The 23,602-nt window shown below is 42.2% G+C and overlaps 1 protein-coding gene across 5 annotated transcripts in view; it reads left to right on the top strand.

Annotated features, from left to right (window-relative positions):
* The window catches only part of LOC126525507 (transmembrane channel-like protein 7), a 97,271-nt gene that overhangs the window by 53,772 nt on the left and 19,897 nt on the right, over positions 1–23,602 (top strand). For 4 of the 5 annotated variants that reach the window (XM_050173399.3, XM_072290061.1, XM_050173398.3 and 1 more), the window contains 12 exons: positions 201–341; positions 1,950–2,101; positions 2,173–2,320; positions 4,215–4,376; positions 6,391–6,557; positions 8,331–8,454; positions 10,042–10,139; positions 10,907–11,014; positions 12,188–12,263; positions 14,308–14,438; positions 14,970–15,140; positions 18,885–22,189. In XM_050173399.3, coding sequence (XP_050029356.2) covers positions 201–341; positions 1,950–2,101; positions 2,173–2,320; positions 4,215–4,376; positions 6,391–6,557; positions 8,331–8,454; positions 10,042–10,139; positions 10,907–11,014; positions 12,188–12,263; positions 14,308–14,438; positions 14,970–15,140; positions 18,885–19,038 — 1,632 coding nt within the window. In that variant the 3' untranslated portion in view covers positions 19,039–22,189. Of the gene's footprint in view, positions 1–200; positions 342–1,949; positions 2,102–2,172; positions 2,321–4,214; positions 4,377–6,390; positions 6,558–8,330; positions 8,455–10,041; positions 10,140–10,906; positions 11,015–12,187; positions 12,264–14,307; positions 14,439–14,969; positions 15,141–18,884; positions 22,190–23,602 lie in introns of those variants that run through there. The other variant, XM_072290060.1, reaches the window with a different exon arrangement.

Raw genomic sequence — 23,602 nt, 5'->3', positions numbered from 1 at the left:
ATATATTTCTTTATTTCTCAGCAACTTCAATGTACAAGGATCAAAGTGTATTCATGTTCATCGTATTTCCATGTGCGCACGACAGTACTGTGAAATTTATGGAAATAGCTTTGAAAAAAAAAAAAGACACTTAGCCAGTCTGAGCCGATTTAGTGTTTCTCTTCAGTGCCCCTTTAACCACAGGTTATTCATTTACTTAGGCAGCAGAGATGGACGACGTCTGGGCAGCTGGCAACCGCACCTTGCCGAAGATGCAGGAGTGCTACGATAAGTACCACACACGAGTGGCTGGCCAGACCAAGGGAGGCATATCACAGCTCCAGGATTTCCTTCAGGGAACGGTGAGAGGAGCGGTTGCTAAATGCTTTCTTGTCCTCCAAATGGTGTAAGAAACCTGCTTGCTCATGAGTGAAGTGGTTTGGTTAGCTGAACAACTTCCAAGTTAGGGACCACTGAGCACTCCAGGTGCTACCTAGTGCTGTATCGTGGCAGACGATGTGCCAACTGGATGGTTTTGCGTATCACGCTTTTTTAGCACCAGTTGAGGTCAGAAGAGAATCATGCAACTCAATATATAGAGTGACTGTCTTAAAACACACTTTGTTATGAAGAAATAAGTTTGTCTTGGTATAGGGCATGCCAAAATAACATTTGTTGAGGATGTAGTATGTCAGGTTTGAAAGAAGCCTCAAGATATTGTGCAATTTTGTGGACATATTGAACAGAGTACGAAATTCAGCAATATCACAGATGCTTATAAGCAGATATCTGGGGTTGCAGAAGGCTGAGGAGGAGTTCTGGTCTTTCGTGGCACCTAGCATAGTAAATGGATGCACTTACAATGAAATTTTGAGAATACTGCCGGAACAAGCCTACTTGGGGACAAAATTTACATCGGGATAAAACCTGAGTGTCATCAGCAAGCACGCCTAGTCATCTACAACTGTTCCCAGTGGCCAGAGACATTGCACTATGCCTTGGGTTCTGTGAAACGCTTGGTGGTGGATGGCATTGGTCAGCACTTGAGAATCGCAATACAAAGTACGTGATAAACTATTGCAAGGAAAGATTTACTAGGCAAGCAAAACAGAAACAAAGCTTTGCTGTTGCATTGTTTATACATGATAAAATGACATGAAATGGCAGTGTGATTTTCTGCACTTGTGTTGGACTTTCCACGGCGAAATTCAGGAAATTAGCTGTTTGGAAATTCGGTGCTGTATTCTTTTTGAATACTGGATGTTTCAGGGAAGACTTGGAAGTAAGTATTAAATGCAGCAGAGCAGATGTTTGATAGGAGATGACAATTTTTTTGTGAGCACATCATTCATAGTGGCAAGCATCAGAATCTATACAGTAAGTGATTCTGAAAAAGTGCAATCACAATGTGCAATCAAATTTGCTGCTGTTTCACTTGAAATTTTCTGCTGTTCAACTTTTTGTAGCATGAAAAAACTTGAAATTGTACAGCAGTGCATTTTCCAATGCATTTGAGTGCATGTTTCTCAAAACAGGTGCTTTTTGTCTAAAATTGAATCTTTAGATATGCAGACGTGATGATGCAGTCTTGCTGTCTTCCCTGCTTAAATGATTGTGGATTAACAGTTTTAAGTTATTCCCATAATCACAGCTTTTCCTAGGAAAAGCTGACATCTGCAGTTTAGCAATGCAGGTTAAAAAAACTACTTCATTGTTTTGTCTCATCTGCATTGAGAAGCATGAGAGATAAGTTATCACAGAGCCTGACTGGCAGATGGCAAAGCTACTGTTGCTTTTCCTGCCGTGAACGCATTGTTTGCCTTACATAATGCCACATGAAATTGGGTGATGTCACATGCTAGTTGTCACCACCTAGTGTAGCATTGATCATGGAAGCGAAACTTGCTGCTACTTATGTAAAAAGCTAGGTTGACTTGACTCTCGAACTTGTGCACTTCCTTGTGTTATAGGGCTGGATGGAGCTGACAGCATTGTTTGCCGGCCGTTACATCAACTCGGTTGACCACATAGCGGGCACCAAGCTTCGCTACAACTTCCCCCTGGCCTATGTGCTGACGAATGTTGCCTGCTTTGTGCTCTGCTTGCTACTTATGGTCCGATAGTGAGTTGCACTTCACCTATCTGGCTTGAAACCTTGCAACACAAATGCTGACATGTTGTTATTGTGTGCAGCACCACAGCTGGAGTTCGGGAGGCACTGCTGGTGTCGGAAGGGAAGCTGCATCGATACTGCAACATGGTGTTTGCCTCCTGGGACTTCTGTATCACCGATGAGCGAACTGCACGACTGAAGCATGTCAGCATTGTTCAGGAGCTGAAGGTGAAGATTTTAGTTTTGTCTTTTTCGTGGGTGAATCTTATCAGAGAAAGCAGTTATGCTAGTAGCTTACTTGTGAGAATTCTAGAATAATTATACAGTGGAATCTTGTTAGTTCGAAACTGCTTAATTATAACTTCTGGTTTATTTGAACTGACCCTGTCATCCTCTCTAAATTATGTGCATTTCAATTTGTAAGAACACCCGGTAATAAAAATGCCTGAGTGTCTGCAACGGTTGTTAATACGAACAAATTGTGCCGCCGCGGCTGTTCTGTCAGCAGCACACCAACTTATGTGGCAGTGCTTCCAACCAGGCAGTGCGGCTGTGCGCTAGCTGCTGCTTCCATCTCCTGTTGCAGCTACCATACTTTGCTGTGTATAAGCTTCATCAAAGATGTTTTATACACAAGTCGGAATACAGGTTACATGCGAATTTTGCCTTGAGGTGCGGCTTCACAGCAGTTAAAATTTTGCCTAAAAGTGTGGCTTCACGGCGGCACCCACAACACTGCTGTGAAGCCATACTTCGGAAATTCGTCACTCGTATTAGTTGAGTGCACGATGCGCTGCCTAACGCAGTGCTGCACCTAAGTTATCCATTCAATGAACTTCCTTTAATTCGAACTCCATGTAGTCCAAGCAAATTTTCAAGCCCCTTCGATTTCGAATTATCAAGATTTGACTAACTATATTTGTGCTTACACTTGGTGTCACAAGTGCCATAAGCATAGCGCATGGATGTACAGGCGCAGTCACTGCTAGCAGGAGAATGGGAGCTTGTGGCAGCTCTCTGCAGAGCGCCGGTCTTGGCACCTCATGAAGTCTTGGCAGACGATTAGCCATAGCAGACGACTCGCTTGGCTTTTCACTAATCGCTTTGATTGTGCCTGTGCCTCAAGACTTCACGAGGTGCCGGTAGAAGAGCACTCCGCAGAGCAATGCCACAGGTTTCCATGTTCCCATTAGCAGTGGCTGCACCTGTACGAGTGCGTATGATGGTGAAATAATGTATGCTAGACGAGTGAAAAAATGACATATGTTTGCTCTCTTAAATAAAAATTTCAGTTAGGGCCTGTAGCGAACAATCATTCATTTTCTTTGGAGAACAGACAATGATTATTCTCCTGCAGTTCAACATTTCAGTGCTTGCATTGCAGATGTGCTTTCTTGCTTTATGGAAAATTACATCACTGAATAATATTAACTGGAGCAGCAGTGCAATGCATGGCTCAATTTGAGTCTGCATTTCTCAAAACTGGTGCTAGACACAGCGTTTCTAGCAAATGGTTATGTTTTGCTTAGTGCAACATAGTCCCTAAAGTCATTATTCAAAAAGTTAGCTATAGAAGCATGCTAATTGTGTTTACATTTGACAATCATTGCACAAATTCTAATCTCCTCCTTTGCTATAGAACATGGTCAGTAATAATAATGATTTTGTGTCAGGTCCTTCATTTTTAATAATCAAAGATGGTTGTTGCTGAAACATTAAGTATATCCTAACTGCCATTTATGTAATTAATAGTTTGTAACATGCTGTTGAAGGTAATAAAGTTGGGCAATGAGAACCGTACATGTATGACAGTGACAACTTGGGATGGATTTTTTTTTCTGTACACAGCACTAGCCACCAAAGGGTTGAGGCAAGTTTACAGTAGTATATATACTGGCATCTTTATCTGTGTTTCTGTGTTCTTTATTATTCTTTTTATTTTAATTGTTGTGTACTTAAGATGTCTTGTTCTCTACATTTCCTGTCTTTGAGTGCTGTACAGCATGGTGCTAATGGCATGAATCAGTCAGTAGTTACTAACACCAATAATTAAATAATTGAGTGTATGAGCAAAGAAATAAATAAAATAAAACAGTAAGTGACGGAATTATTCTTCTAACAGAGTGACCTGGCAGAAGAGCGGCGCAGGGCAGAGATTGCCAGCTGGTCTCGCCGCAAGAAAGTTGGCTTGTTTGTCGTGCGACTTTTGGTCAACCTCTTCGTGGTTGCTGTCATTGTAGGCTCTCTTTTCGCTGTCTACAATGCAACTAGCTTTTCATTTCAGGTGAGTTGGTTGCCTTATTTGGTGCTGTACTGATGCCAACCATTGTTGCCTTAGGAAATTTTCCAGTTGCCAACCATTGTTGTCTTCTTAGGAAATTTTCCAGTTGCTATAGCTATTTTAGTCTTGTTTAGCAGTTTGAATAGTGGGTAGTGAACATTGCCTAGTGGAGTATGTTATCTCCTTGACAAGCTACCTCCAGGCATGGTTTATAATAGTACCATGACCATCTGCGCTGGGCTGAAAAGGCACGAAAGAGCCTAGTTTAAGCAAGGACTCCTATATGTTCTTAGGCTCTTTGTAGTGTCAACATCTACAGTCGCTGACTGTTTATTCGGACCTCATGGGGACTGCGGAAATGTTCGAATGAACAGGTGTCCGAAAAAGCAGATTAAGAAAAAAGAAATGAAATCCTTTATTTCCGCGCACTTATTCAAGCTTGGCAGTAGGCTTGAAGAAATTGTGAATGCGCCGTTGCATGCTGTTCCGTTTACGTGCAATCAGATAAGCCTGAATCTCGGAGAGGGTCGTACGGTCACTATAGGCGGCTGAAAGCACAGTCACTGCTTGTATACGCTCCGCATGCGACAGCAGCATAGCACATGGTGCGTCATCTTCCGACTCGGAATCATTGTTCGGCGGTGCCGCAGAAACCTGACGAATTATCCCGCCACCGTCGAGTTCTGCACATGTCAGTACAGCAGTGTCAGCACCTGTGAAACTGTCAGATGAGACGGTGTCTGGAATCACAATGCAACCACTGCGCAGGTCTTGGCAGAACATTTTCCGCGTCAGTAGGGTGCACATTGGAAGGCGACAAATTCTAGGCCTCCCGGCACCCGCTTGCCAGCATTGGTCCTCAGCGCAGTCTGCGCGGGCACTGTCGGCGCCGTTAGACAATTGACACGATGTTTCCGTATGCCACGTTGGATCACCGGAACCTCGACACAGCACACAAAGCAAATGCCACCATGCTGACACCAGTGGCACAAATGAAAAATGTGGCCTTCTCGCAGCGTCGTGTGCGAAGAAACAAATCAGCTGCTGGATTGTCTTGACATGGCTTACTAATTGAAGTACTAAAGCGCCAAACAGACGACACAAGAAGAGACACGGACGAGCGCTTACTAACAACTGTTGTTAGTAAGCGCTCGTCTGTGTCTCTTGTTGTGTCGTCTGTTTGGTGCTTTAGTACTTCAGTAACATGCACCAACTAGCCCAACAAAAAGTTCTGCTGGAATGGCTTACTAAGCTGAGACCAGAACTGCTGTAGAGCCACTCTATCGAACCAGGCAGAAACGGCGATGATGAGCGGGGATTTGCAGTAGCACCACTTCGTGGGGAAGCAAGGAGGCTCCGTTCAAAACAAAAATGGAGTTCAGCAAGTCAAACCATGCACCGGTCAGAGTCGGTGCATGGTGCTCTCGATCGAGTTGGCTCAAGGAGTGTCTGAAAAATCAGACGAGTGGTTGCGAGGTGTCCGAATTTTCGGCAGTTGTTATACGTTATGATCTATGGGGAGAATGGCGGTGCCGCGAAGCAGACCGAATGATCGAACATGTCCGAAGTTTTGGAGTCTGAAAAATCGGTCGGCGACTGTATATGGTGATGAGTTGGTAATCAGCTCAGAGAGGTTGGGTGACACATGTGCCATGCTCCGAGGAGAAACCAATTTCTAATGTTTGAGAGTGTGAGAAATCGGCGGGAAGTGTGTTTACATTGTAATTTTTATTGTGCAATTGTTCCTAGTTCTGTTTTACTTAAAGATTAGAGCTGCATGGGAGATGGAGGATTATTCTAATTGACTACACTAGGACTCTGAAGACACAAAATTTAAGACATTGTGCCAGCATTATTTAACTGTTGAGGTATGCATCATTTGAGATGTCCCAGCTGTAATTAAATAAAAATGTGCCTTGCTCACCATGGCTTTCGCTTTAACTTGTGCAACCCTGTATTAGTGTTATTTAATTTTGTTGCTGTAACTCAGCTGATGTGTATTTTTCTGCTTTTCCAGAGGCAATCTCAGGCGCAGACTACTCATAAAACTCTTGCATTGGTGATTCAATTCGTGCCCTCGTTGGTAATCACGGGCCTCAACCTTATAGTGCCTGCGCTCTTCTCCAAGCTCATCCGGCTTGAGAACTACTCGGTCGCATTTCAAGTCAAGCTCACCTTGCTCAGGTAGCCGACATGACCCACAAATGCATGTCAGTAATGCTTGAACTGGAGTAGGCTGGATAAGCCTATCCAATCTATGTTGTTATGAACCAGAATTGAAAGTTCGGTGAACTGGTATTGTTGCACGAAGTGACTTCATGCAAAAGAGGCAGGACTGGCAAAGGAGTTCTGTGTGTTCACTTCTTCCATCTTGGCACAAACCCTTGATCTGGATACGGTTAAACCTAGATATAAAGAACTTAAATATAATGCAATTCTCTATATAACAAAGTATTTAACTTTTATAACTTCTTGTTCATAGAACATCATGTATTTGAACCTCAGTATAACAAAGTGTGTTTACACACAATTTCAGTATAACAATATTTCACTGTTGCTGCAAAGGAATACAGAGACAATACAATAAAAATTTCCATGGATACAAATGGTCAAATAGTTGAATGACATGCGACTGCTTGCAAACGTATCTCAACTCAAATTGCGCTGTGCACGACTGTGAGTGCACTGTGAGCAGCGTTCTGTTTCGTATAAAGTCCAATACAATAAGATCCTGTGGTGCCCCACACACTGTATGCTTTAAGTGCGAGTGAAAATGTGCAGTGGTGAGTCGAGAAGGATGGTTGCTTGACGAGCACATTTCTGTGTGAGCATTGGGAAAGAGGGGAGGGGAGTGAGCTCACAGTAACATAATAAAATGTGCGTAGGGAAGCAGGTTGGCGTGTGTCTCCTTTTCTAGGGGGGCCATGGCTGTGCATGGCTGTCAGCATGGCTTAGCACATACACAGCCCATGCGCCCTGTTTTAGAGATAATCTGCCACGTGCGCAACGACTGGGAGAGCTGAGATGGCATGGCATCGTGGGCTGTCCTCCATCGCTGTTAGTGCTGGAGGTTGCCTAATGTTGACTTTCAGAGAGGCAGACGAAGCATTTGCTCCCTGCTGCTGGTGCTTTTCACAATAGCTTTGTACCACTGCGGGTGGCACTAACAGCTACAGGGGTGGAGTGGATGCCAAAGCTTGGCTGGCTTTGCTTCGTATTGCCAATGTGAAGATATTGTTTACGTGGCATGAAACTGTATCTTTGATCATTGACATTAAAATTCAGCAAAATTATTTTTTCCTCATTAAGATTTGCTTTCTCCAATTGCCTGAAAATTCTGAAGATTTTGTGGCGCCTTCCAAGTAAGAAAAATCCATATGCCACTGTATTTACTTGCTTAAAAGATTGAATTTCAATAGAACAGAATTTCGATATCATTAAGCAAATTGTTGATTTTACCAGCTTTGTTATATCGAGGTCTAACTGTATTTGGTATTCATACATCCCTATTTAAAAGATATTTTATATGCAGATATGCAGGAGAGAGCTATCATGTTTGGATGGTTCAGTAAACCATTTACTAATTAGTTATTGTACTAATTATATTGCATCTCAAATGACGTGTTGTTACTTTTTTATAAACATACTCTTCATGGCCAAAAATAAAGGTGAACAAGTCGTTCTAATTTTCCTTGATGTGCAACTGTGCTTGTGTGTTACAAGGCTTAGTTCATACTCCAAATATGGAAAACAGTGCCGAGTTAGGAAGAAGACAAGTCAAACTAACTTCGTGTTTGAGTTGGCCACGTGTAAGCGGGCAGCACTGAGGGAGTGACAACAGTAAGGAGAACAATTAACAGTAGATGAGCATGTAGGCATGCTCATGATGATAATGGTCACGTGCTGTGATGGTTTGTAGTGGGAACTTCTAGCTTGTCCTTGCCTCTCCTTTCCCAGGACAGTGTTCCTGCGCTTCACATCCATTTTTGTGCTGCTGCTGTCGCTGTACAAGCAGATCAACTGCTCTCCTGTCAGGGAGAACAACTGCCTAGAAGGTTACGGGGATTGCAAGAAGCCAATGGTGAGTGGCTCACCTCTTGTGCTCTTGTGCTCTTGGGGGCTTTTTCTGTGTCACCATTCTTCCATAGGGCTGCCCAGAACATTTATTCTGAGCCACCCGTTTATTCTAACCCACCATGTGTGGATTGCGCATGCGCTGTTGATACTGTGACAGCATGACGATGATGGCACTGCAAATACAGCCGCAGTGTTTGTATAATCGGTATCACTATAAAAACAAAAACAAAACAGTGACAGTGTTTTATCATAATGGCTGTGTGAGGACACCGCAATTTTTGTAAGTTTGCGGATCAATGCGCTGTGCCTCTTATGTAATGGTAGTATGCCTCTTTGTGCTTGTACAAGATGAAAGTCGAGGCCAAAATTACAGTGCTCTTTAATGTGTTTATATGTCTGAATGTAGAAAAGTAATAATTTGTCAGTTACAATGACAGCAGGGAGAAAGAGTGAAGATTATAACTGCTGTCCTTGTGAGGTTAGGATGCTCTGCAACTTAGTTGTTTAAGACATGGTACTATAAAGGACCCTAAACCAAGTTTTTGTAAAAGTGATACATGAAAGTGTTTGGAATTGCAACATATAACCTTGAAGGCACACTAAATAAAAGATAAAAAAATTGAGCTGTATTAGTAAAAGAACCTTTCTACAACATGAGAAAGTGAGAAAAGACGCAAGAACTAAAGATGGGTAGTGATGCTACCTTAAGTTCGCACACTAGCTCACCGTGACGTCATGGATTTTGATGGCGTCTGTTTGCACTTTATTGGTAAGGACGGTCTACAATGTAGTATTCTAAAATAGCTCAGAACTGAACTTAGCTAGTCTGAAGAAGTTTCGCTGAGCCACAACAGCCCAGATACATAAAAATGCATTGAAATTTGTGGCATCACACAGAGGTACTAGTGCTGTTGTTCCGGCATAAAATTAAAAAAAAATGCAACTTTGACTACCATTTTCTCTTCTTATAATCAACCTATTTCTGCAAAATCAGTGAAAACATGGCTTTGAGAGAATAGCTTACCACTATGAACCGATTTAGTGTTTCTTTTTACTGTTGCTTTAAGAAATTAATGCAAGAAGGGAAACCTCTTGTTGAAAATTTCTTTTTTGCTTCTAGCCCTTTCAGCACCACTGATGTACCAGCACCTTTCTGCGTTTGTCTTGCCATGTTCTTTTTTTTTTTTGACATTCCTTTTGTAAGATAGTAATGTGAGGACCACACCAAGAGAGCATTTGCCATTATCTGTGCCATTTTTTTTTTCATTTCTGCTCATCCAAAAGTAAGCCATTGGGGTTGCTTTATAATATCTGAGAAAGAGACCCGATGCTGGGGGTGTGTAACCTCTGAAAAAACCTAAGACTGAAAGGGTTAATGGCTATGGACAGCCTCTGTGTCAAAAGCAGCTATTTGAACAGTGTAAAAAACTGCTCTGTTTTTTGTTTTTTTTTACCATGAGGTATAACCAACAACCAAGAGGTATATACCAACAGGCTGGAACATGCAGAATGCTGTGTTTAATGTGGCAAGTGTTCAAAGATACTGTGCCTGATGTGCACTGTATTTTATCTCTCCATTTCTTTTTTTCAGTGCTGGGAAACAGCAGTTGGTCAGCAGATCTACAAGCTCACTATGTTGGACTTTATTGTTGGAGTGACTCTAGTCTTTGTTGTAGAGTGCCCGCGAAAGTGAGTTTGCTAACTGCTCTGTGCTTTAGTTTGTGTAGGCGTGGCTGTGGTCGCGATGCCTTCAGGCCTAGCAGCGTAGCTGATGTCCTTCTGTTGCTAAGTTTACGACACAAATAACATTGAGAATAATGTTTTTGTTGTGAAAGTTGCAGACAGTTCTAGCATCGCAATATTTTTGTGAGCTCTTAATATGCCTAAGCCCCTTATTGTGTTTCTCTTGCCATGACTTCAAAATATACCACTGTCACCCCGGATACATAACTCCCGCTGCTCATGGGTGCACCTCAGTTCTTACTAAGACTGTCTCACTATTTTTTTTAGTGTTGGACAAACTAGCAGAAAATGTGTTATATCTCCCTCTGCAGATATGCAGCGACACCTCTCTGTCTGCTGGTTTTTCTTGTTTGTGTTCCACATGTGTTGTTCACCAATACTGCTTTTCGTCTGGTGCATTGATAAGCAAAAAAAAAGAAATCCTCTCTTGAGGAAGATAGAATCGTCCTAATATCTAACCTTCTCACTGCTCATAAGCTGTGCGTTGCTGTAGTTATTTGAACCTGTGCCATATGCTATAGCCTAGGATGCTTAGTTCAGGGAACTGGAAAATGCTTGTTCAACATTAATCATCTTGCCCAGTTAAAACCTGTAGTCCTTTATGTCATTATCATGAGAAATCATTATTGATTGCATCTTGTTTGCTGGTGACATAATTATATTGTTTATTCTTTAGGCACAGCTTTTTAGTACTGTTTATTATTTTTGTACAGGTTAATAGTCACTCGTTGTGAGTGCAAACTGGCCAAGGTGATTGGCCAGCAGGAGTTCAACATTCCAAACCGAGTCCTGGATCTCGTCTACTCACAGACACTTTGTTGGTAATTGCAACACCTCTGATTGCTGGTCTCGGTTGTTTCTCTGTTATTATTTACTATAGTGGTGAATTTTTTTTTCCTGAGCCTTGGTAATAAGATTAAATTGTGCCAAGTAGTAACAGACTCAGGTGGCAAGGGGCATGTGTGCACCTCTTGGAGAAGCCTGCTCTGTGATCGCAGCTATGCAGTGCTTGCCATGTGGCCTTTGTTAGGTGGATCTTGTGACTGCTCTGTATCACAGTTCTTGCGGAGCAACCTTATGGGAAGCAAATTTTGTGTGGAAAAAAAAATTATTTGCCTCCGTCATAGACCAGTGCACAGCCACATCTGCTTGGTGCAATTGAAGTCCCGGAGTACGTTCTTTTGGGCTAATTGATCTGATACTGATACTGGGACCATAGTACTTAAGCTACACGGACATAGATGGGTAGACAAGGATGGTACGCCAAATTTCACCTGTGCTAAGGCTTGCAGTTGAAAGCTAGTACATAATTCTTGTCTGTCTATCAATGTGAACATCGCTTAAGTACTGTTTTCAGCATTAGCTGAAGCCATTTGTATTCACAAAATGTAAAGCAACCGTGATGGTGTTTTCTGTTCTTGTATGAAAAACACTGTTATTGGCACTTCTTGCTATATTACTGCGAACAGCATTCATGAGCCGTAGAATGAGTGAACTTTGTTAATTTGACCAGGTAATCATGGAGTTGAGCCAACGATCATGCAGTTTCAGGTGGAGCATTCTAACCACTCTGTCATGTCTGCTTCGTGCAAGCATATTGGTTATACATATACTTTTAATATGAACTGGCATCTACACTGGCACCTGCTCTAGAAGCACGCACAAATGTCATCTGCCTTCAATGAATGCAATGCAGTGTCTGCATTGTGTGCATCTGTGCTTTGAGCACAAAGCTACTCAAAGCAAAATGCTCTTTACATGGAGCACTGACATTCTCCAGGACTTTCCAGGATTTCATCAGGTGGCACGTGGGAGCCTCTAAATGTATTGAGTGGACAGAGGTTCACAACTTCTGCTTGTGGTAATTATGTTAACGAAATAAAACAGAATATGGGGATCCTTCTTTTGAAACAGTGTCCTCATTTTCTTTCTCCGTACATCTATATTATATAGCCTGTGATTGACACAGTGAACATTTTTGTTTTTTTTGTCAGGCTTGGGACTTTCTACTGCCCACTCTTGCCTGCAATCACCTTGATCAAGTACTTCATCATCTTTTATGTGCAGAAGGTTTGTAATAGCTCCACATTCATTGCATGTTGTGTACTAAGGTGACGACAAATATTTCATAAATCTAGCAGCACATCTGTGATGAGCTTAAAGTAAATTTGTGTGCTTGACCATGTTATTGTTTGTATCTCTTGACTAGGCACATTTCAAGAGACAGTTTGCAAATGTTTTGACCAAGGCACTATGTGCCAGGCTCTGGGAAACCGGAAAACTTTCACTAGTGTTTTGACGCAATGCAATATTCAGTCTTATTGCAACAACAATTATATGGACACCCCAGGCTCATTTATGCCGTCGTGGTAATGTTCCGTATAAAGTCTATGTGCGATAACACTGTGGTCGTGCGCTGTGTGTCGTATGTGCAAGTGAAAGCTTGCGATGATGCGCCAATGATGGTGGCTCAATCTCGCACGCGTGAGGGAGGAAAGCGGGAGGAAGCATGCTGTTTTCCGTCACGCACAAGGTTCCGAGAAGAGTGAGGGGGCATTCTACTCCAGTGGCGGCTGCTTATGGTGCAGCAGCGCATATCCTATCTTGAGAGCGACCTGCGATGCTTTGGGCAATGTGTGATCTCACGCGCGCAAGGTAGGAAAGCCGGGAGGAAGTGTGCTGTATTCCATCGCGCGCAAATCAAGGGGGCAGGGGAGGGAGGGGGGTGAATTCTACTTTGGCGACGGCTGCTTGCGGCGCGGCTGCGCATGCCCTGCCTTGAAAGCAATCTGCGATGCATTGGACAGAGTGCGATCTCGCACGCGCAAGGGAGGAAAGTGGGGAGAATGCGCCATATTCTGTCGTGCGCGAGGCACAGGGGGAGACATTCTATTCCAGCGGCATCTGTTCATGGCACAGCCGCGCGCACCCTATCTTGAAAGGAATCTATGATGCATTGGACATAGTGCAATCTCGCATGCTCAAGGGAGGGAAGCGGGGTAGAAGCACACTGTCTTCCGTCGTGCGCAAGCCAACGGGGGCAGGGGAGGGAGAGGGGAATTCTACTCTGGCGGCGGCTGCTTGTGGTGTGGCCGCACGCACCCTATCTTCAAAACAATTTGCAATGCATTGGACAGAGTGCATTGGACAGCTTCATGTGCGCTGTGTTCTCGCCGCTTAGTGTGCATTGAAGCGAGAGGCAGCTCGAAGGTCAATTTGCTCACTGCTGCTGCTGTGTTTTGTTGCTCCAGGGTTTTGGCAGCGAGTGCGTGCAGTCATCGAGTGAGATGTGTTAATGTTTGCTTGTGTGTATGCGACACCATGCTTGTTAATTTCATTAATAAATGAATGTTTACAAGTTGATACGGCCGATAAAACTACTATCCTTACTTCGTATAGCTGTCTACTAATTTGCTGTCTCAATTTAGGCTTCTCCTTTCGGGCAGAACTGCGCCCTTTTTTGTTCGGGTTGGCATATTTAAAAGGAGCAAGAAATGTGGGGATGAATGCTATAGCAAGCGGTACACAAGGTAACCAAAATGTTTCTATCGTGCAACATCGCTCTCTGAAATGCTGCACTATCCATTGCCAATGTAAAGCCTTGTGAATTGGGCCCACTAAATTGTACAATGAACTATTCATATTTGAGATATGGTGCTTGATGTACTGATGTGGAAGGGTCCTCATTTTATGGTTACCATGTGTTTAAAAACTTCATAAATTATGTAGGGAAAGAACACCACTTATCTTTAGATACCACTTAATACTTGCTATCTAGGAAGTTTTAATTTGGCAGGGTAGCACACATAAAATCCCCATAAACTAGTACAGTGTCGGCACCCTTTTTTTCTTTTCTTGTAAGCATGTGTGGCCCTGGCAAAGTGTAACAGGGAGACGTGATCATGTTTTTTAACCCTTGTTGAATTTTTCTTAATTGAGGAAAATGAACAATATTGCTTCAAGACATTCCTGGAAGCAACACTTTGTGCAGTTAATGTGAAACTCCCGTGATGATTCTCTTATAATTTTGTGATATGGAGCAGTCTACCACATGCAACTTCGTTTTCTGGGAGTGTCCGTGTGTTTGCAAGAATTCCTTTGTGTTTTCTTTCAGTTCACGCTGATGAACAACAGTGCACCATCTCAGACTCCGTACCGGGCGTCTCGATCCAACACATTTTTTGTTATTGTCCTGCTGTTGGCTCTGTTTCTTGCTGTGATTCCATTCTCTTATGCCCTCGTGGAGTAAGTGCATATTGTAATTCTCTCTTTTCTATTAAGTTTAGAAAGCTGTTCCTCCATTCTCTTGTGGCAGTGAGGGGAAGGGAACGGTTAGGGGGAAGCTAAGACACCACTGATGCTGACATTAGCTATTTTCCATTGTTATCGAGGTTATTTTTCAGTCCCATAACAGAGGTCAAGAACGTAGAGACTGTGTTTATAGTCCTCCAAGCAGCCTGTTATTAGCTACTGTATGCATAGTCTAAACATGTTACAAACGTGTCATTCAAGCGCCATGTTGTGTTTTTGGGACTGCTATGCTAAAGCGCTTTGTCTTGTTTTTAGCGAGAAGGATAAGGGGATTCAAGGATACCATTTTTTGCACGTTTTGGGCTTCCCCCAGCTGATCCAACCTAGACAATCAGATAGGAACTTTAATGAGAGCTAGAAATGTTAGCTGAACCAGTCACCTGGCTTGCAACTCCAGTTATTGAGGAAAAAGGGAAATTTTCACTTTTCAGGTGGTATTGTCTGACCCATTTTCATTGTGTCCAGGATACAGCCGTCGTTGTCGTGTGGGCCATTCCAGAAGTATTTTTTCACGTGGGAGGTAGTGCCTGACCTGATCAATTCATGGAAGGACCACCCCTGGGGATGGTATGTGGTCAAGGCTGTGGACTTCCTCACCAGCGTTGCTTTTGGCGTGCCTGTGGTCGTGGTGCTGGCGTGAGTATCACTTGCGCCTTGGATCTTGAATTTTATGTCCAGAAAGGGAGCCTGGTTAGTGATTACATTGTGTGTGTGATATCTAAACTGTTAATGGATTGCAGCACCTGTGAGATTGCATTGCAAACTTAAAAGCCACAAAGTGAGACTCCACTGTTTCGTACATTGACGTCTCGTTATAGTAACATGCAGTCCCATGGCATCCTTTTGCTGCAGTGGCCACATTTCATTTTACGGGGAATAGATACCCCCCCCCCCCCTTTTTTTTAATTGGAGAACTTGCTGCATATGTGACTATGTGCATGATAGCTGCATACTAAAAATTATCTTGCCTTATCCAGTAATAATAATAATAATAATAATACCTTTATTCATGAAAAGTGGTACAATGTGCCAAGGCATTAGGAAAAATGTTGCTAAAAAAGCAACTTGACTGCTCCTAATAACCAGAAGGTCAAAAAGGCAGCAGACAGCAAGGAGCGAGAAAAAAAAGAGAAAAAAGGAAAAAGAAAGGAAAGAGGAAGAACGAAAAAAGAGAGGAAGGAGAGAGTAAGGGCATATAGCACACAGATCTCACTTAAACAAATTCGCTTCGCACATCAAACAGCTCGGGAAGAACAAACAATATAAATATATAGATGCACACAACTCTTAAAAAAAGTTTAAGTATATGGTCAAACCCAATTCTCGGGGCAGTAGAAATTATACAGTTCTCTGCCAGAACAATTAGGTACATCAATGGATGCAGATCTGAGATTATTCAGCAAAGTGGGTAGAGTGTAACAAGCTATCTGGTTACCATAAGTTGAACGCACATGCGGCACATGCCAGTATTCCGGGGACCTGGTGTTATAACATGGGATGTTGTGTTCTAATCCAGCCAGAGACGAAACAAGGCTTAAGTTCTGTTTGGTTTCTTTTAGGTATCCAAGAGCAAGGCGGTAGTTAAACATATCACTGACTTTAATTACCTGAAGTTTTTTAAATAGGGGCTCAGTCAAGGGCATATCACTAATTGCGCGAACAATTTTCTTTTGTATTACAAGCAAACGTTTAATATTTGTAACAGATGTGGTGCCCCAAATAAGGCAGCAATAATGAAGGTGGCTCGCAAACAAAGCATTATAAATTAACATTTTAATCTTCCGGGGCACGTAGCGAATAGAGAAAACGCGTCCAGTAATTTGGGAGAGTTCGACTGCAAGGAAATCAATGTGATCGCTCCAGCTCATATTTTCATCAAAAAAAGACCCCGAGTGTTTTCACAGAAGGGACGAGTTCAATTTTGGAAGGCCCTAACACCACGTCCCTACAAAGATAGATATTCTTATTCTTCGCTTGAAATAAAACTGCCTTTGTTTTATCAGCGTTAATCTTGAGACCATTTTCTAGAGATCATAAATATATTTTTCCCAAACAAGAGCTAGCCACTGATACTAGCTCCGGAGCATTATTGGACGAGAACAGGACAGTAGTGTCGTCGGCATAGATTATTAATTTGGCATCAGGATCAATATTAACGAGATCATTGACGTAAAGATTAAACAGAAGAGCCACAAGGATACTGCCATACTGCCCTGGGGAACACCTGCCGTAACACAAGAAATTTTGGACGATTTGTTGTTAATGAACACATATTGGCATCTGTGCTGCAAGTACGACTGAAATAATTTTAAGGCGACACCGCGGATGCCGTAGTAGGTAAGTTTATTTAATAATAGTTCATGACTGATGGAGTCGAATGCCTTACTAAAGTCAATAAATATCTCTAAAGTGAGCTGGCGCTCCTCAAAATTTTGTAAAATATATTCCTTCTGCTGAAGAAGTGCAAGTTGAGTCAATCAGTGTTTGCAAAAGGCATATTGCGAGTCAAATCAAATAGAAGATGAGCTGATTCACAGCTTGTTTGTTGCCACACAAATTGTTATGTCCTGCTCTGAGCCATCCCTTCCAAAGTGGTCAGTGTGGCACTTAGTAAGTTGTGTATCACTTCCTTGACTGCTTCCAAATGTATAGACCTTGGAGGCCCATGCCTGCCTGGGTGCAATTTTTGTGATCTTTCTTAGAGAACAGGGGTTAGGAAAGAAGCCAAAGCAGTACTCTGGAAAATTGAAGAAGTCATTTGCCAGGATGTGTAGATTTGAGAAAATGTTTGACTGACTTATTGTACAGTTGGTGGAGGTATGCTTACTTTCTATAATTGGGAGCAGCAACAAAGGATTGATTGCATAAGTGGCTTGTGCAATATTTGAGGTATTTTTATTTGTTACTGAGATTGACAATACAGAAGGAGTGCATGTTATAAATATAGCAGCTGTTCACACTGTGTGGTAATGCTGTGAGCCAGACGTAGTGTGAAAATTAGTTTGCATGTGGCCTTTTTGTCTTTCTTAGTGCATAGGTAAAAGCCCTCTACAACTTGGGTCATGCTTAATGTACATTTCGGACCCTGTTTCTTATACTGATATCATAGGTTGGCAGAACAAGCTGGCGCTCATGCATAGCCACCAATGTTTGTGCAGATGACGTACTCACTCACACTCATGTGCACTCACACTTGTCACCACTAGCTCACTTTCCTACCCTCGCCTACTTATTCTCACCAACACTCAGTCACGTTCACAGTCACTTCCATTCACACTTACTGTCACCCTCTCACGCTCATACTTGCATTTGTTTTCGCTCACCGGCACTCACTCACAGACATACACACATTCACTCACACTTGTCGATAGCCGCTTTTGTTGATACATCTACTCAAACTCACCGTCACTAGCTTTCATTCGTGCTCTCATTAAACAGCACTCACTCCTGTTCATGGTCACATCCACTGAAACTCACCAGCACTTACTCCCATTCGTACTCACATTTTTCTTCACTCACCAAATCTCTATCTCACATTTGTGATATGAGTGCACGTGGAGTGAGTATTCCAAACTAAGCTTGATGGCCCATACAGTGACCTGATGTTTATTCTAACAGCTTGAAAAATTAAACAATGAGATTTCAAAAACATATTTTGTGCATACTGCTGCATCATTTGTGCTCACATTATGGTGCAAGATCACAGTTCTTGTTCAGCATTAGTTAGCATTATTGCTTGCCTGGTTTATACAGAAAAAAAAAATACTTCGTATGAGCACAAGCAAGCTGCTGCTTTAATGTCGAATGGTTTTGCTACCGCTTGGCCACCAAAGGAAACAAGAGCGTGGATAGCGGTTGCAGCAGAATGACTTCACAGTCTGGAGTGCTTTGTGTTTCCAATCCCAATAACATGAAACCAGTTTGTGATTTCCATCAAAGACAAAACAGAATTTTCGCACTAACTGTGATCTCGTAAAGTTGCCATGCTTCCTGCTGTACCCATTTTCCACATTGTTTTTGTAGTTGTTGACAGTGCTGCTAAACCAGTTCACAGCCACACAGCAGCTTTTGCTCTCGTGCTCAATGGTACTCTTTCATTTTTGTCTGACAACACAGGCATCCAACAATTACAAGTGCTATACCAAACGATGTAGAGCAAGAAATGTGATCTTGTAGAATAATCTGAGCGGAAACAAAGTGAAGCATTTAATTTTTGTATTGTTTGAATGTGAACTCGGGTCACCATACATTCATGGAGGGGGGGAGGGGTGCAAACTTAAAGCAGCGCTTCCTTTTCTAAAGCCTACTCTTTGAAGGGCTATTCTTTTTTATGAAGTCCTCATAAGCTCTGAATGCATGATGTGCTCTTCGTTGTTTCAGGATCAGCATTTACTATTACTATTCTGTGGCAGCTGCACATGCTCACATGGAAAAGGTCCTCAAGGACAAGCTTGTCCTCGAAGGGAAGGACAAACAGTTCCTTCTTGCCAGGATTACCGAAGTTGCACGCCAACGACCTTCGTCGACAGCATAGTCATGGCCACAAGTATTTGATGTGACCTGTTCACACCAAAGCTTGTTTGGTACTGCCATGTTTTACCGCACTCCAAATTGCCCTGACGCTCTTGTCACATATCTCAGCCTTGAATGCAGTGACAGCTGCAGTTAGAGCCTGGCAATGCCTGTGGTGAACTAGCAGCTGAACTGCATCCGGTGTGGCTGTGGCATTTCGGAGGAAACTTTATCTTGGGATCAGCTCTTATTTTTCTATTCAGATATGATGAAACTTCCATATAATGATTATGGATATAATGAATTATTGGATATAACGACAAGCAAAATACTTCTTGCCAATAATAGTGTGTAGTGAATATATGCTTATAACAAATTTAAGATATAAGAGAATTATTTTTGTGGCAGATTCAACTTCGTTATAACGAGTTTCAATTGTACCTGTGAAACGTAGAAATGCTTTCATTAGGCAACTGCCGAGCCAACTGGAATGAATTTTTTTGTTTTTAAGGAAGATTAATTCTGTGAGCTGTAAAAGCGAAAATGTTATTTATGGCCTCAATGCTTCTACAAAAATTACTGAAAATCGGTTAAAAAAAAAGCGAAGCACAATGTTTATATATTCTTAATGTTGTACCAGAACCAGATATTGTGGTTCTATAAACTGCATATGTTACAGCATCTGAATCGGACAAACATTATTTATGAGTCTACAGCTTTATGTGACAATGCTACAAGGTTTACAGGGATTTGGTTAAACCCGGCTCACAAATTGGTGGTACATTTTAGAGCGGTGTATAATACTGTGCCAATTTTCTCTGCTTTGGATGTCTCAATGCATGCAGTTTATAGAACTGCGATATTGTCTTTTTATTGCCGAGTTACCAAGTTTTAAACTTGATGCTTGTGTTCTTTTAGAATTGTGCAATTGTCAACGACTTGCATAAAGAAATAATGGCATAAATAAGAGATCTGCTTTTTACAATCCATAGATATTTACTTTCTCCTATAAATGCAGCCAACCTCACTGAATTCGGTGCTGTGAAAGCAGAGAAAAACGATTTCTTCATTCTCATGCATTTGCATAGGAGCCCCAGAGCTAAAGCTACCTCTTAAGCCTTCAACGGTTACTTACTTTGATTGCGTACATTATTTATCACAATTTGTTTTAGCATTGTGTTTTATAAGTTCCATATGGTAGGCATGAGCTGTTGCAACTGTTTTTTGAGCGTGCAGCAGTGGGTGGCTTGTTTACAAGAGTGCCATTGGTTAAGTCTAATCTCTATCTACAGCTCTCTGGCAGAAGTGAATCAGTTTGTACAATATGATTGAGAGCACATTGATGTTTTTTGTTGTTTGCTAGGCAGATCTGCCACATTGCAGCAGTAGCTGTGAACTAGCCAACTTTGTGTGGCATGTCTGTGGGAACTTGAGCCTACTTTCCCGAATGACTGCTACAACATCTTTTGTGAACATCACTTCGAATCAGTGTGTTCAGCATGCCTTGAGCTGGGGAAAACTTGTTGGCTGCTTAGGTGCATTCTGTGCTTAATTTTATTACACACTATAGTGTGTTTATTCCTTTTAAGCAACCCAATTCATGTTTGTGTCTTAAAGGGACACTAAAGGCAAATACGAAGTCAAGCTAAAGTGATAGATTAGTGCTCAAGAATCTCTAAGGCGTCAATATTATCACGAACAGAGCCTTAATATTCGAGAAATCGAGGTAAATGCAGGACATGATTAAAGACTCCCCCAGAACATTCAAGCACTTGCCCGATGACAAAAGCATTCCTCAGTTAAATTCTGTATCTAGTACTCAACTACTCATTGCAAAAACATCCTCGTACTGTTTTATAAGAAAAAATGAAATGCTACTTACCCCGTCCATTTCATGTTTAGAAAAAACTCATTGAAATTACCGTTGACAACGATGCTAGCGGTCGAAAGGTTTCTTTTTCGCTCGGCTCTGCGTCACCCACGCTTTTGCGTTTCAGTACTTTCCTGATTGTGTAGTGCTACGCTGGTTTTGCTGGCTCGCGAAAACTGCAAGTAGCAGAGAAGTCAACTTCCATGTGATATCGCGGGGTGCCCTAACGGTCTACGCCACCTGACCAAAAAGCAGTTGCAGCGGCAAATCCACTGCTCTGTCTTGGCTCGGTGCCACCGTCTGTTTGGCGTTGTTTTACTCACCGATGGCAGCAAAAGGCGGGGGTGACGTGTGCAATGTCACCACTAACTCGGTTGTGTGGCGGGAGATTTGAGTTTCGAAAAATCTATTTGGATTCTTCAGATACAATTTTCTCTTAAACTAAGTCTTTTCTTGGCATGAAACAAGCGTTGCGAGGTTTCTGGAAAGGTATTTAAACAGTCCACATCGACTGAGTATTTGCCTTTAGTGTCCCTTTAACATGGAAGACTGTGATATGGAATATTTAAAGGCATATATTTTGGCTCACTAGGGGCTACACACTCCTTAAAACCTAAGAGGCAGCAGGAAGCCTGCACTTGCTGCTGGCCAGATATTCGGGAAAGATGCTATTCATGTGAATTGATTGCGTGACACCCAGAACACCCAAGGTGCAATAGTTTTTGTACAACTTGGAGTTACAAGCTTAACTATATGTTAGCCACTGCACATCTTAACCATGGCCAAGTCACTTCATGTGACCAGTTGGGTCCCATTTTCATTATCAAATTTTCCCCACTTGCTGTGTCACTTTTATTTATTGTTAGATTTTTTATTGCTTGCACTCTTCAGGATTAATCTTTCCTGCATGAAGAAGTCTCGATTCTTAAGGACCACATAGTTACCATCTAGAAATGGTGCTTTTTCTTGTGTGTTTCCTTAGGTGATCGCATATTTCCTGCCAAGAAGCTGATTTTGATGATGGACTGTAGTCCATCAGCAAAAGAGCCATCTGCCCACATGTGGGCACATGGCTCTTAATAAAGACACTCTTGTCACAATATTTTCTGCACATTCTAAGGTTGTGTTGACTCCTAGCTAGGGTTACTGTTCTTAGCATATCCTGTTTTAAATTGCTGATCTTGCAGTGGAAAGAAGACATTTTGTATTGTATATGCTGTTTTATATTTGAATGCAAGTTTTTGTGCTTGTTTGTATTAAATAAAGCATGGTTAATGTCAGAAAGGGCATTCTTAAAGAACAATTTGTTTATGTGATCGTATTTTGCCACTTTGGTGCACTTGCTTGCTACAGTGGCCCAGCAGGTATGATATTCTATTGCTAGGCACAACACAAGGTTGTGGATTTGATTCCTGGTCACTACAGGTTCATTCCAGTTGATGTGGGATATGAAAAAAACCTTTGTACTTTATATTTGGATGCATGCTGAACACTAAAGGTAATCGTAATTGGTGTCACTAGCACCTCTTATAGCATTTAAGATATGAAACTATATTATTAATTGACTTCCATTTATTCGACCTTCACGAGACAGAGTAACTGATTGAACTATCTGGAAAGTCAAACTAAAGTTAGAAAATAAACAGAAAAAAAAATTATCGTGCCAACGCACACTGCTATAGCAGTGTGTTGGCACGGTTTTCTTCTTCTGTTTTTTTCTGCAATCTATAGCGGTGTGTTGTGTGTTTTTTTTTCATTTCTTTGGCTAATTTTAATTTGACTTCTACTTGGCAATGTTTTTAATGTCATAAGTGTCAGTCTGAGGCAGTTCTGAGCCACTAAATTGCATGCCATCTGTGCGGCACATTGCGTTTGATGTTCTACACTTGGAATGACTGAAGCCATGGCAAATGGACGATGGCCCACGCCTAGTTGACTAAAGGCTTTATTCTGACACGCATGGTGGCTGCATGCCCGCCATTATCAGCCATGTTTACCTCCAATTGGCTGTCGAGAAGTCATGGGTTTTAAATTTCGTGCTTCAAAGCATAAGTTTTGCGTTTTCATCAAGATGACAAGATGTAACATGAAGCTGCAGACTATTTCGAATGAGTTTTTTCTAGTGCTTGGCAGCTATAGAGCGATGTTAGCGCTTGTCACCAGGTCTGGCCATTTTCAGCTCACAAGTGCAGAGCATACAATGCGTGCTAATGATCGTGTTTGCAAAGAATTACATCGCTACGTGCCACGGAAAGGTCTGAAATTTCAATCCGAAGGCCGTTTTCCCTTTCCCTCGGGACGACGACACTCCAAGACGGACGGTGACGTACTCGTGTCCGCAGTGTGACGTCGCTCGTGGTGACACGTGACTTCGAGAATTATTCAAGGCAACATCTGTTATTTGTGTGATCTGTTGCTTGAATTGACGAATTGAAGTTTAGAGAAATAAAAAAACACGAACGGAAGGTCAGCATATTTTTTGTTTTACTTCGCAGCGAGGCAAGAGATGTACTTCCGCTTCGTCTGCTTGTTCCCACGGTCGTGCAGTCACGTGGGCAGGTACCGAAACTGCCATTTTCTACCGTGTTCCAGCGCGTGATCATGCTATACGATCCGCCTGTTCTGCCTCAGTATTCGTGTAGCACTGAATTACACTGCTAGTCATGTGTCCTTGTGCAGAGCGCGCAAAATTATGCGCTGCACGAAACTAGACATC

The sequence above is a fragment of the Dermacentor andersoni genome, chromosome 8 (assembly GCF_023375885.2).
Source record: "Dermacentor andersoni chromosome 8, qqDerAnde1_hic_scaffold, whole genome shotgun sequence".
In the NCBI taxonomy this organism is placed as follows: domain Eukaryota; kingdom Metazoa; phylum Arthropoda; class Arachnida; order Ixodida; family Ixodidae; genus Dermacentor; species Dermacentor andersoni.
The sequence above is the reverse complement of the archived record's forward strand: the minus strand, read 5'-3'. Positions and strand labels throughout refer to the sequence as shown.